The sequence below is a fragment of the Macadamia integrifolia genome, unplaced genomic scaffold, assembly GCF_013358625.1.
Source record: "Macadamia integrifolia cultivar HAES 741 unplaced genomic scaffold, SCU_Mint_v3 scaffold212, whole genome shotgun sequence".
In the NCBI taxonomy this organism is placed as follows: Eukaryota; Viridiplantae; Streptophyta; class Magnoliopsida; order Proteales; family Proteaceae; genus Macadamia; species Macadamia integrifolia.
The window spans coordinates 281,367-293,368 of record NW_024868523.1 but is presented as its reverse complement, the minus strand read 5'-3'; the positions used below and the strand labels follow the sequence as shown (position 1 = coordinate 293,368).

Sequence of the window (12,002 nt, the reverse complement as noted above, 5' to 3'; positions counted from 1 at the left end):
CTCTATCCAAAGTAGATCATGTGAGTATAGTTAGGTATCATTGGAACCACATCCTTTTATTTTTAATTTCTGGTAGGGTGTAAGGACCAACCTAAACAAATTGTGAAGTTTACATTCAAACATCTTTACTATGCCAACCACACAATACCAAAATAACTTCTGGAATAGCATTTGGAATAGATGCACAGATGATAGAAAGAGAATATTTTTTCTTTCCACTGAAAAAAAGAGAGATAAGAGTATCTCTTAGGTTTCTTTCTTTGTATTATATCTCACTGCCACATGGCTTGTGGGAAAAGATAAAGATTAGTAAATCGAAAAAGAAAAAGGGGTGTGAAAATCGTATGCAGCCGTTGCACCGGTGCAGTGAACATCGGGTGGCTGAGAGTCCCTTGGGATGCGTGCCCAAATGCTCTCAGCCATCTGATGCTCACTGCTTGCTGCAGAGGATGTGGACTAGGGAAGCATCTTTATTGAAATAAGCATATTCAGTGTCCAGATCTTAAGTAAGAAAACCCAATCAATTTCCTCCTTAACTCTGTACTTTAATGTTGTGATAGGCTTTCTAGATCTCACTATTTTCTCCTTTACCATGACATTATGACTGCTTGTCTAAAAGGGGGAGAAAAGCATATAAGTAACCTATCTTTTCAAACCAACTTATTCCAGAAATAACCTTAACCAGCCCCTTCAACATAGCCTTTCTTTCCCTAATCAAGTTCAACCACATATTCAACTTCTAAAATCAAAATTTGAGTCTGACTGTTCCAGCATCCTGTTAGCTGATCTCCTATATCAATTTCCACTGCCCTCTAAGTTCCTCCATTTCAAAAGTAAGATTGGTGCGATCCCGGATTCGAAAAACCCTGTCTGGGCGCCATAGGCCTACCCAATTGTACAATAACCAAAAGTAGGAAGAAAATGAAGATTTTGTAAATATTTCAAAATTTGTAAGGGGGTGTGGCAGAGCTGTAAAATAATAAGAACTTAAAGGACTGTTTGGTAATAATAAGAAAGAGGATACAAAAGGTATTTATATATATTAACCGGGGATAGACGGGGAAATAAAGTTAATTAAAGCACATGATTGACTTAGGGGTCAAACTTCAAAAGATAATAGAGAAAATTACATGATTACCCATGTTGGTTTCCCTTTACAAAACTAACCAACTTGTGTTTCAGCTAACAATATACAAAATCAAGTTTGGTTTTACAAAGCTACCCAAAAGAGTTTTTTTCCCCAATCTTTTTTCTTTTTTTTTTTGCCCCTGACTTCTTTACCCCACCTTCTCCGATGTCTGATCCCCTTCCCTGCAACCCTCGCCCTCTTCTGCCCCTACCCCACCTACGCCTTCCCGGAAATTTATCCAGTATCTTCACCTCTGCAACCCTCAATTTCTGTATCCCTCTATTTTTCTCTCCAACCCTGTTCATAAAAAATTTCTCTTGTAACTAATGGTGTCTTTTCCATTTCCAGCGATTTTTTTCTCTAGTTCCAATGGACAAGCTGAAATGGATTTTACCGATGATCTATTGAAGGGATTCCATATGTGAGTGAACCCTTGTGCATCACTTCCGGCTCCTTCTTCCCAAACCTCAACTTCTATAGAGAAACCATTACACCATGAAACCTTCATTTTCCGGTCAACTCCCAAACGTTCCCATCTCAAACCACCTCCTCGATGTTCTTCCTCTGTTTCATATTTATTCTTTGAACTCTGTTTTGCTCTGTCATCATCCTTCGCGCAGCTTCCATCACTCCAATTATTCAACCTCTGACCACATCCATCCTCCATCCCTCCCTTGCTGCCTTCCTCCATTGACACCCCCACTCAGTTCCTGCTGTACTCTCTGCATCTATTTTTCTCCCGCGGCTGCTTTGCTGTTCTCTTCTGCAAGGTGTGATGGAGAGAGAGAGAGAGAGAGGGAGAGAGAGAGAGAGATGGGAGGTCCACCGTGCAGGAGAAGAAAAGGAGGAGGTGCAGCATGTTTCCTAGAGCAACTCTTCCCCCACCCTCCCCCCCCCCCCAAAAAAAAAAAAAAGGTATCGAAACACCTCCATAAAACCGATTTGCAGGTTCCAAATGCCAGAATAATGAACAGCAACCTCCCCCCAAAAAAAAAATCCTTGACCCTTCACGACCACGGTGCTGGCCTGGGATGGCTGCCAGTGTTGCGTGTGACCATGGCCTTGGTTATCAGAGTGGATATGGTGATCGAAGTGAACGATGTGATAGGAGAAGGTAGGGTGCAGAAGTCGGGGGTAAATGGTAAGAAAACAAACATAATTGAGGGAGAATCACTGTTGTAGGTAGTTTTGTAAACTCAAAACTGATTTTGTAGATTGCTGTTAACTGAAACACAAGTTGGGTAATTTTCTAAAGTGAAACCCAAAAGTGGGCAATCATGTAATTTTCCCAAGATAATATCATGGGGGAAAAGAAGTCGTTTCCTAACTTTGGAAAGCAACTGGCAGCAGTGACCAGATTTTATCTCAAGTAAAGAACTCCCTTGAATCAGCACCCATGGATTTGAAATTTCAGAATAATGGTACCTACCATCAACCATATAGATTCCAGAAATCGACCAATTGCTCCAACAGTTTAAGACTAATAGGGCCTTGCTGAAACAAGAACTGGAGGATGCAGGCTCAGATCTGGGTCTAAATAGGTATCACGAAAGCAATGAAATCAAGGGCTGGAAACCTAACGTTCAGGCTGCCTAGGGCATGGCTCTAAAAAACGGAACGGAACGGTCAGTATCAACCTGATCGGAATGGTATCAACCTTGACTGATCCCTGATCTGGACCTTTTAGACCCCAACCACATGTATGGTCCACAGGACCAAGGGTAAAATCGTAATAAAAACTGATTTAAAAAAAAAGAAACATAAAAATAAAAAAAGATTCCAGAAATCGACCAATTGCTCCGACAGTTTAAGCCTAATAGGGCCTTGCTGAAACAAGAACTGGAGGCTCAGATTTGGGTCTAAATAGGTATCACGACAGCAATGAAATCAAGGGCTGGAAACCTAACGTTCAGGCTGCCTTAGGGCATGGCTCTAAAAAACGGAACGGAACGGAACGGTCAGTATCAACCTGATCGGAATGGTATCGGCCTTGACCGATCCCTGATCTGGACCTTTTAGACCCCGACTACATGTATGGTCCACAGGACCAAGGGTAAAATCGTAATAAAAAATGATTAAAAAAAAAAAAAAGGGGGTAGATCTGCCTGATATGGTCTCATCCAGACAATCCGGAATGGCATCGAAACAGTATCAGCCTTGACCGATCCCATGATCGTTCCTGAGTTTTAGAACCTTGCCCTAGGGTGAGAAAGGACTGCACAAAATATTAGGGAGAACATATGCGCGACGTGGGAGAATAGGTCCAAATTGTGGGTGGCTAAGAGCACAACTAAACAGGGTACTCCCAAGTAATAGAAAAAACAGAACCGAAGAAGAGAAAAGAAGAAGAATGGAGAAGGATTAAGAAGAAGGTTTGGAAGAACTGACCTGGAGGGAAGGAAGGAGTCAGAATCGCAGGGAGGGGAGGAGAAAGGGGGAGAACATCCAAGCTTCCCTAGGCCACACAGTGATGTAGATGAAGCTTGCACAAGGAAGGGCTACTGGCTCCATCGAACCATGTCCAATGTTGGACCAGCAAGCCCAAACCAGAGTCCATCGAACAAGTTGTAAAGGGGCCCTGTTTCCTCCTTCGATCACTAGAAATTCCCCAGAATTTTGTATTCAAGTGGAACCTCTAGAAGCCTCGCCAGCTAAACAATTGATTGAAGAATTCAGCAGCCTTTCTAGAGGTCCTCAAGCTGTCCATCAATTCAGCAAGTAGCCTATCTGTTAGTTTCCTTTGTCTTATTTGACAAGTTAGTTTCTATTTTGTGTCCTTAGGTTAGTTTCCTTTATTAGATCAAGTCATTAGTTAGTAGTTTTTGTTTTTATATTTGTTTTAGTCAACAAGTATTTGGGTTAAGGAAGGTTTAATTAGTTTCTAATTTGGAATATCTTCTTTTCTTTGTAAGCAATGAAAGGTTATTTAAAGCCCTTCGATTTAAAGAGGACAGATTTGAAGTTGTTAAGAAATTGAGTTAAACTCATGGCTGAGACAGCTGAACTTGAGAGGGTGAAATGCCTAAACTTGAGAGCTAAGATGCCTAAAACTTGAGGGGTGAGGTACCCAACCCAGCCACCTTCTTCTCCCCGTTCTCAATCCTTCCATGTCTCTTTTATTTTCTTCTTTATTCTAACCTGTGAGAGAGTGTTTGAGTGTGACTTCTCATCAAGTTGAAGCCTAAAGAGACCATAGAACTGAAGTTCATAATCTGCCCAGGAGATACAGAGATCAATTGAAGTGTTAGGGTTTTGGTAAGGCTGATCGATCCCCATTGGATCTTCCCAACTACAGGCCAGAATCAAAGGCCCTTTTGGCATTTTATCCCTGACCTAGGAGGCTACTTTGACCAGAATTACAGGGCCATCCAAGGCCTGCTGAAGCAACCACAAGGTTTCTCCCTTGTGCCATAGAAACCCTAAGCTGCCCAGGTTGGTTTGCTGATTGCTTGTCTGCCTACTGATCTGCTTCCAGCCGTCTTTTGGGGTCTATTTAAGGAATTATTAGTTGTACTAAGACCTGGTTTGAGCCCCAACAGAGCCTGCTTGTGTAAGTTTTGTATTCTCACCAGTTCAGCCCTAAGACAGTAAGAATCAGTTTTTCATGGTTCCTTGATTTCAGATCTGAGTCTTGGTTTGGAGTTGATTATCAACTGGGGGTGTTTACTCTTGTAAACCACCTTACATCACATAGCCTTCATCTAAAAAAAAAAATCCATTCTTCAAATCTGTTCATTACTTTGGTTGCTAACATATATATAGGGTGACAAAAAAGAATATAGTTTCCTAACCAAACTCCAAAACTGAAATAGAAAAAATAAAATAAAATAAAATAAAACCCCATCTCCTAATGTTAGTAACATATCCAACTTACGATGAAGAAAAAATCAGAATAAAATATCAACTCAATTTAATGCCTAAATATCCTAATAGATCCAAAACCCAAATTGGACCTGGTTCTCTATCTGGGCCTCCAATAGGGTTCGGCCTGGTCCACACAAGCGATTCTGCATCAAAGATTATAGTTAACCCCCACCCACCCCAAAGAAAGGGTAGTCCGACTATAGATTACTGGCTATATCTTCATGATAATCTGATTGAAGTGGCTACATTAACAAGGACAACTGTACCACGAAACATGCGCATAAAATTCAAAAACCTTAGAACTAGCAATTTCAACCATTCAAGGACAGATCCCGCTATTTCAAACATGTTTTTCAAATAACTGATTCATCATCAAAGGCCCAAAGAGAAAAATTTCTACCACATTTTTCAAATAACTAATTCATCATCAAAAGCCCACAGAGAAAACATAAATACCTGAAAACAGAGTATCTTATGTATTTATATGAATATTTTACAGAAAAAAGTATTCAGAACCAACTCATGAATGCAGATGTTTTCTTTGACCACATTTTCATCAATGAAGAGCAACTTAAAGGAAAGAGATGGGGGTTGTTGGGGGGGGGGGTGAATTAGAGAAAGAAAAAAAATACAATGGAAACCAGTATTCTCTGTTCTCTGAATGATTAGGTTGTGAAGTCAGATCTGAATTCTACATAAATTGTGTTAGAGAAAGGATTATCCTGGGAAGATTTTCTAGAAGTAAGGTGAACATTGCACCAAAGACAAACATTATAACAAAAGCAAGCACTATCCTTCCAATGTACAGAGAAGTGTTCTTTGGTTTAGACTCTCTAGGAGATCTCCTTGCAGGATGTAAACCATCTGATTTCTGCAAATGAAGCAGAACTAATATATAATCTTAACTTGTAGCAGAATTTGCAACTGATACATACAATTAAATATTAGTTCTCAAGAACAGCTGTATTCCTCCTAGAAGTAATGATCAAATAGCATTATTGAGAAAAGGTTAGAATCTAATACTTTTCAGTAGCTAATCCATTAATGCGAACCACCTTGATAGTTTGCTACAAGAAGACAATAAGATTTTTAGATGCATTATTAAAATTTATTGTGTTCTGAAAGATGTATGATCTTGAGCCACGGAAATCAATTTGGATTTCTGGACCATTTAAGAAGTTGCCTTCCTTAATGTTAAGGCCTCATACCTACCTAGAAGAGGTACACTCACATTAGTTGAAAGTGTACTTCAACCTGCCAACTTTCTTCCTTTCTTTTTATGCCAGTGATAACTGTGGAAGGTTTGGGATACCGTGTAAGAAATTTTCTTTGGAAGGGAGAGTATCAGAGTATTATAAAAAGGAGATTTCAAGTAGTAGACTGGAAAAAATGTAAACTAATCCAAGAGAAGTGGGACACCTTGGTATTAGGACAATTAGGTTCACAAACAAACTTTTTTGGAGAATAGCTGGAGATATAGTTCCAAATAAGGAAAATCTTGGAAATGGATGAATGAAGCATGGCAGCAATGGTAGCATCGGCAGATGAATAAATTGGAACCCTACAAAGCACAAGTTTTTGTACAAGGTACTTCCAAGATCTAGCCCAAATTCAATTTGGGGATCAGCTTTGAGGAGACCTCAGGCATCAATGTAAGCATTTCCAATGGTGGATAGTGCTGTAACGAGGCATTAGCAGCAGAAATATGCAAACGGTGGAGAGTAGGTCTTCTGTAAACTTGAATATTCATGATCATGTTGTTTAAAACAAGATATCTCCTAAGCAAGATAAAGATGACATAAGGGTCTAGAGGTATTGTGATAAGAATGCTATACTATCAATTCCTCTGTATTGATGAGACCATCCTTCATGGGACAAGTACGGAAAGAATCATCCCATCCAGGGTTTATTTATATCTATTTGTGGAATGCAGCATTAACAAGATGTTACATCACCCCAAGAGGGTAGCTCAGTTGGCAAAGGCCAACTCCTCCTTGAGGCCTATCTATCAGAAAAGAAAAAAAAAAGAAAAGAAAAAAAGAAACAAGATGTTAAATTCTTCATCTTGGTAGTATTTTTTAACAGGACTATTTCTACTAATGAATGGAGGAAATGGTCATTTGCTGCAAAATATGGCTGATGCCTGTGGAATATATGGCGTGGATTTCTTTTCCTTGGTCTTCAACGGGAGAAGCTAACTTATCTTCCAAGATTTTCTAAGACGCTGCACAGTAAGAGATTGAAGTGCCACGGAACTCAGAATGTCTACACTTTGTCGGTGTTCAAATCAGTATCCTATTGTCAAGGACTTAATACTTAGGCTGGGTCTACACTTACAGTCCAATTGTCCTATTTTAGGTGTCTAGAAGACAAATTTGTCATTTCCAAGCCGGATTAAGGTCATAGTAGTGGAGTTTATAGTTTCAGATTTGTGGTTCTGTGTGGTCAACCAAGAGCTTTTCTTAACTCATAAGCGGATTCCGCTAATCAGAGTGCTTTAGCATTATGGAGGGACATGATCTCTAAGGAGTAAGGTCAACTAATCAGAGGGCCTCGGCACTAGCATAAACCTATCAAAGAACTAAGGCTCCCTCCAGAGCCTTCTTCCCAAATCCAGGGTTGAAGAGCCAATGAGAAAGATGGTGAGTGCATACCATTGCAATAGGAACATGTTCTGGTGATGGTTGATCCGCTTTCTTCCCTTTCCCATGACCTGTTTTCAGAGAGGCACAAATCAGAGCAAATACCAACCAAATAGAACTATCCAAGATGACTCAACTCAAATGTGAACAATTCTGCTAAAACCCATCTTGTATACCTTCTTCCACAACCGTCTGCAATGTCCAACCCTCTCCATAGTCGGCGAGAACTGAAGTAGGACCAAAACTGACAGGTTCTTCCCCTTCTTTAACAGCCTCAATATGTGAAGCAAGTGGAATCCCTAAACCAAGCTTTCGATTGATCAAAGACAAGGCAAATCCAGCGTCTGTACCAGCAGCGAATCGCCTTATACTTCCAGAACTTCTGCAGACAACCTCAAGGAACTACTCCCACCGATCACAAATGAAATGAAGCCAGCCGATATTCAATCAAATACAACAAAACATTTCGTTTCAAGAATCAAATTATGGAGATATATTAAATAGATTAGCATTAGACTCTCGCTCATCTACTAGGTGAAATTATCAAGGGTAGGATGAGACTCCGTAAAGAGAAACGATGCATGAATTATGATGCAATAGCGAGGAAAAGTGGAGGAGAGAGAGGGGAGGGGGCTCTTACAGGAGGAGGACGTAGGGGCGGTGGTTCCAGAGGACTCTTCTCCTCGATTCCGCCATCGGCCATTGACGAGCTATGAGCTGCTGGAACTGGAACTGGAACTGGGAGATTGGATGAGAACGAATTGGGAGAGGGACAGGTATGCCGCGGGTGTACGGTAAGCTAGCGACGGCACCAACAGGGTAAATGGCATGTGGCAACGGGCACATGATAATTTAAGAGTGTTAATGGGCTTGGTTTCGGTGTATATGATTTGGTTCGGTTCGATTCACATTTATTTGGTTGAAATCAAAATCAAATCATTTACTAAATAGTTGCATTTTCCGAAATCAGAACAGTTTACTAAATGTTTCGATTTCATGGTTTTTAAACAGTGCCGGTTTTAGGGTTTTAAATGGTTTTGATCACAGTTTAGTCCATATGGTCTTAAACTGTTAGCAATCGGTTTACTAGTTTATTCGCATGCTTATTGAAATTTGCTTTTGTTGATAAATGCTTTAATCTTGTATCAAATTAAATGAGACATTGAATAAGCGAGAGTTTAACTACGTAACTACATAATAGAAGTAATTTATTGAATAGTTGGATAGTCCATATAGTCCTTAATTCTTCCCTAAATTAATGCATTATGTTTTGTTAAAACAAACAAACAACTAAGCAAAAGAAAATATTACATGGAGAAAGTGAAATACAAATAAAACTACTAATGAACACAACTTATCATTAGTGTTCTAAAGTTAAAGAGAATAAGGCACTAAAAACACATCAGTTAACCCTTTATTCTATTAAATCGCTATACTGGTTAAACGGATTGGTTTTGACAATGTAAACGGTTCGATTTTCACGGTGTTAATTCGGTTTGAAATTGATGGATTAAACGGTTAAAACCGAACCAACCCGTTTAGCTAACTGGTCTTAAACTTGAAATAAGAACCGAACCATTTACTAAACGGTTTTGCGATTTCAGTTCAAATGGCTCTGTTCGATTTCGGTTTCAAATTCACATCCTTACACACTGTTAGCAAATATGTGTTTAAACGCATTTTCATTTTTTACTATATAAAACACGTTTTATCGTATGCTTCCCAAAGATACGGGAAAAAACAACAAACTTCAAGCACTCCCATTCTAAATACATTTAAAACACGTTTCCATTTTTATAGCATTTTTTAGGACTTGATTTTTTTAACATAATGTCTACTTAATTGACTGTATCTTTCTCTCCCAAACTCCAATCGACCTGATTCTTTCACCAACTTGAAGCTAACTCAATGGACTATATTTTTCATCATGTCGCCTTCCACTCAAATTCAATGCATGGACTCCGAAATTGATTTATAAACTAATGTATTTGCTGAAAAGTATTTCTAGAGTGATGACTTTCAATTCCAACTGAACATATATCACTTTGAGAGTGTATTGACTATATTGACAGCAATGAACAACATCATAGTCTAGTCACATTGTTCAATAAGACTTTGGATATGTGAGATGTTTGAATTTAGAATTGGTGTTGAATGATATTCAATGATATGTTTTAGAACTTATAATGAGACATGGGATGTATATGCATTAATGTTGGATATTGTAGTTATTTTGAACATTAGATGCAGATATTCATGTGATAATTCCTTAATTTATTTGATAATACTACCTTTTTTTATTCCCGTTTGTTTGAAATCTACACGTTTAAAACCCGTACCATTTGTTTTCATTTTTACCATTCTCTTTTTCTTTACTGTATCAGTAAAAAATTTTCATTGTTTAAAACCCGTACCGTCCGTTTTTCATTCTTTTGCCATTCCCGTTTTTGCTAACTATGCCCTTACATGATATCATAAAGGAAAGATATGGAGGGTCATTTCAAAAAGGGAAAGGGAGAGATAGACACAATGGGTGCTAGCTTATAGTACACCAGCATATACAACCTTTTTCTAAATATATATGGACCATCTTCCCTTGTTCTGACAAATACACTATCCTCCCTTACGAACACTAATCTAGCTCCTCTCTTGAGCAGTGATCGCCCAGATCGTGCCTGGGTGCTTGCCATGTGGCCAGGTGACGATCCAATGGCATTCAGCATTTCTTTTTTCATGCCATTGTTAGTGCTTCGTTCTCCACACCTAGGTAGGTGCTGTTGGATCATAGCCTGAACACATGGCAAACGCCTAGATAGCTATGGGACGACATAGGCGATCACGGCTAAGGAGAAGAGTCCAATCCTATGAACACATATTTTGTTTCTCTCCATAGAGTGCATCACCCATGGGGCCTGACTATGTGTCACGTGTATTATACAGATCCGATGTTCATTCAATATTTTATTCACGTATCTTAACCCATGGTTTGCCAATGTCAACCCAAACCCGACTTTCTCCATACGATATAACCCACTTACATCCAAATATCTTCTTCTCCTCAGCCATCTCCCAAAACACATAAGTCTAACAAAGGAGAAGAACGCTAGGCTGCTTGGAATCACCGAAGCTTTTATGGAATAGCTAGACCCTTGATGAAATTGACTGTTTAAAGAAGCTCCTCTCCTCATACCTTCATGGAACTGTTCCCTCTCCCCTCATCTCTCTACAATCAGGATTTCATCTCCCCTTCCTATCTCTTGTTTTCTATAGGCTGGGATCTGGCTACCAATAGATTCAATTTTTTGTACCAATATTTGAAAGCCTTTATTGATCTTATAGACATTAATAAGAGAAAGAGAGCTCCATTGCATGATTTACAGAATGGGTTTCGAATATGATGTTTTCATAACCCATACATTGAGATCTATATGTATAACAAATACAGGGGTATGGACTTTGCTATTTGGTTGTTTGATGGAATGCGTCAAAGAGATCCTGCTACTGTTTTGGGAGATACACTTAGGGGGTGTTTGGTTTGGTAAATCTTTGGGATGAAATTCTTTAGAATGATAAATCTTAATTTTTGGAGTTGTTTGGTTCCACTAGGATGACCCTCATAAGTGAGCATCCTACTTCCCATGAATGACCATATTACAAAGAATGTATTCCAAATCTGAGTTCACCTCAACACTTAAACTCAGATTTGAGCAACCTTTTTACCACCTAGTATAAAAGGAGAATGAGGAAAGACGTTCTTTACGGAAGCCAATATCTCAACCCGTGAGAAACATGCACTAGCCTTAAGGTAACCAAACGATTTTTCAAAAAGAAAAATAATTCAGAAGAATGTCTATCAAAAGATTGACATTCATATCCGATACATACACCATTTGATTTACCGAACCAAACACCCCCTTAAGCAATCAGTTGCACTTTTCGAGTCAATGAAGTTGAAAGGCTTGAAACCCAGTTATTCACTTGGAAGGCCATAATAGTTGGTTATGCTCAGAATGGTGACTACTTGCAAGTGGTGGTAAAATAAATGATGAATGTGTCTTATAGGCTATTTTGGTAGAGGTTTTTCGTCGATTCTACAAAGGTATGTGGAGAGGAGTTTCTTTGAATTGATCCCTCCTCCTCTTCATTCTTATTGTTTGGGGGGTGGGGAAATAAAATGGGTTAGGTCGAGCTTCAAGTGGGTTTGGGTAGTTTTTCCTCAAATAATGGGTTAGTGGGTAGAAACAACTAGAGTTGTTCGAATTAGTCAGTCCACATGTCGCTCAGATAGGCCTCTATTAACACTATTTGGGCAATGCCCTCTTTGGAGAAGAGCCAGATCCAACGTACACAGTCTCTTAATCAAGTAG

The 12,002-nt window shown here is 39.2% G+C and overlaps 1 protein-coding gene across 2 annotated transcripts; it reads right to left on the bottom strand.

Moving 5' to 3' along the window:
* Positions 1 to 502: 502 nt before the first annotated feature.
* On the bottom strand, positions 503 to 8,469 carry LOC122065783. 2 transcript variants are annotated; one of them, XM_042629634.1, is made up of 4 exons: positions 8,276 to 8,469; positions 7,812 to 8,037; positions 7,648 to 7,706; positions 503 to 885 (listed from the first exon to the last, which is right to left on the bottom strand). In XM_042629634.1, exons 1-4 carry the CDS (start codon positions 8,336 to 8,338, stop codon positions 796 to 798), a joined length of 438 nt encoding a protein of 145 aa, XP_042485568.1. In that variant the 5' UTR covers positions 8,339 to 8,469; the 3' UTR covers positions 503 to 795. The 2 variants fall into 2 exon arrangements, with proteins under 2 accessions (XP_042485568.1, XP_042485567.1); XM_042629633.1 differs by lacking the exon at positions 503 to 885 and adding an exon at positions 5,447 to 5,864 and having other exon boundaries at positions 8,276 to 8,464.
* Positions 8,470 to 12,002: the final 3,533 nt, after the last annotated feature.

Coding starts and splice junctions, on each gene's coding strand:
- LOC122065783 (XM_042629633.1), bottom strand. CDS start 8,338: ATGGCCGATGGCGGAATCGAGGAGAAGAGTCCTCTGGAACCACCGCCC. Junction 7,707..7,811: donor GCAGACGGTTGTGGAAGAAG/GTATACAAGATG, acceptor CTCTGAAAACAG/GTCATGGGAAAGGGAAGAAA. Junction 5,865..7,647: donor AACATGTTCCTATTGCAATG/GTATGCACTCAC, acceptor CTTCATTTGCAG/AAATCAGATGGTTTACATCC.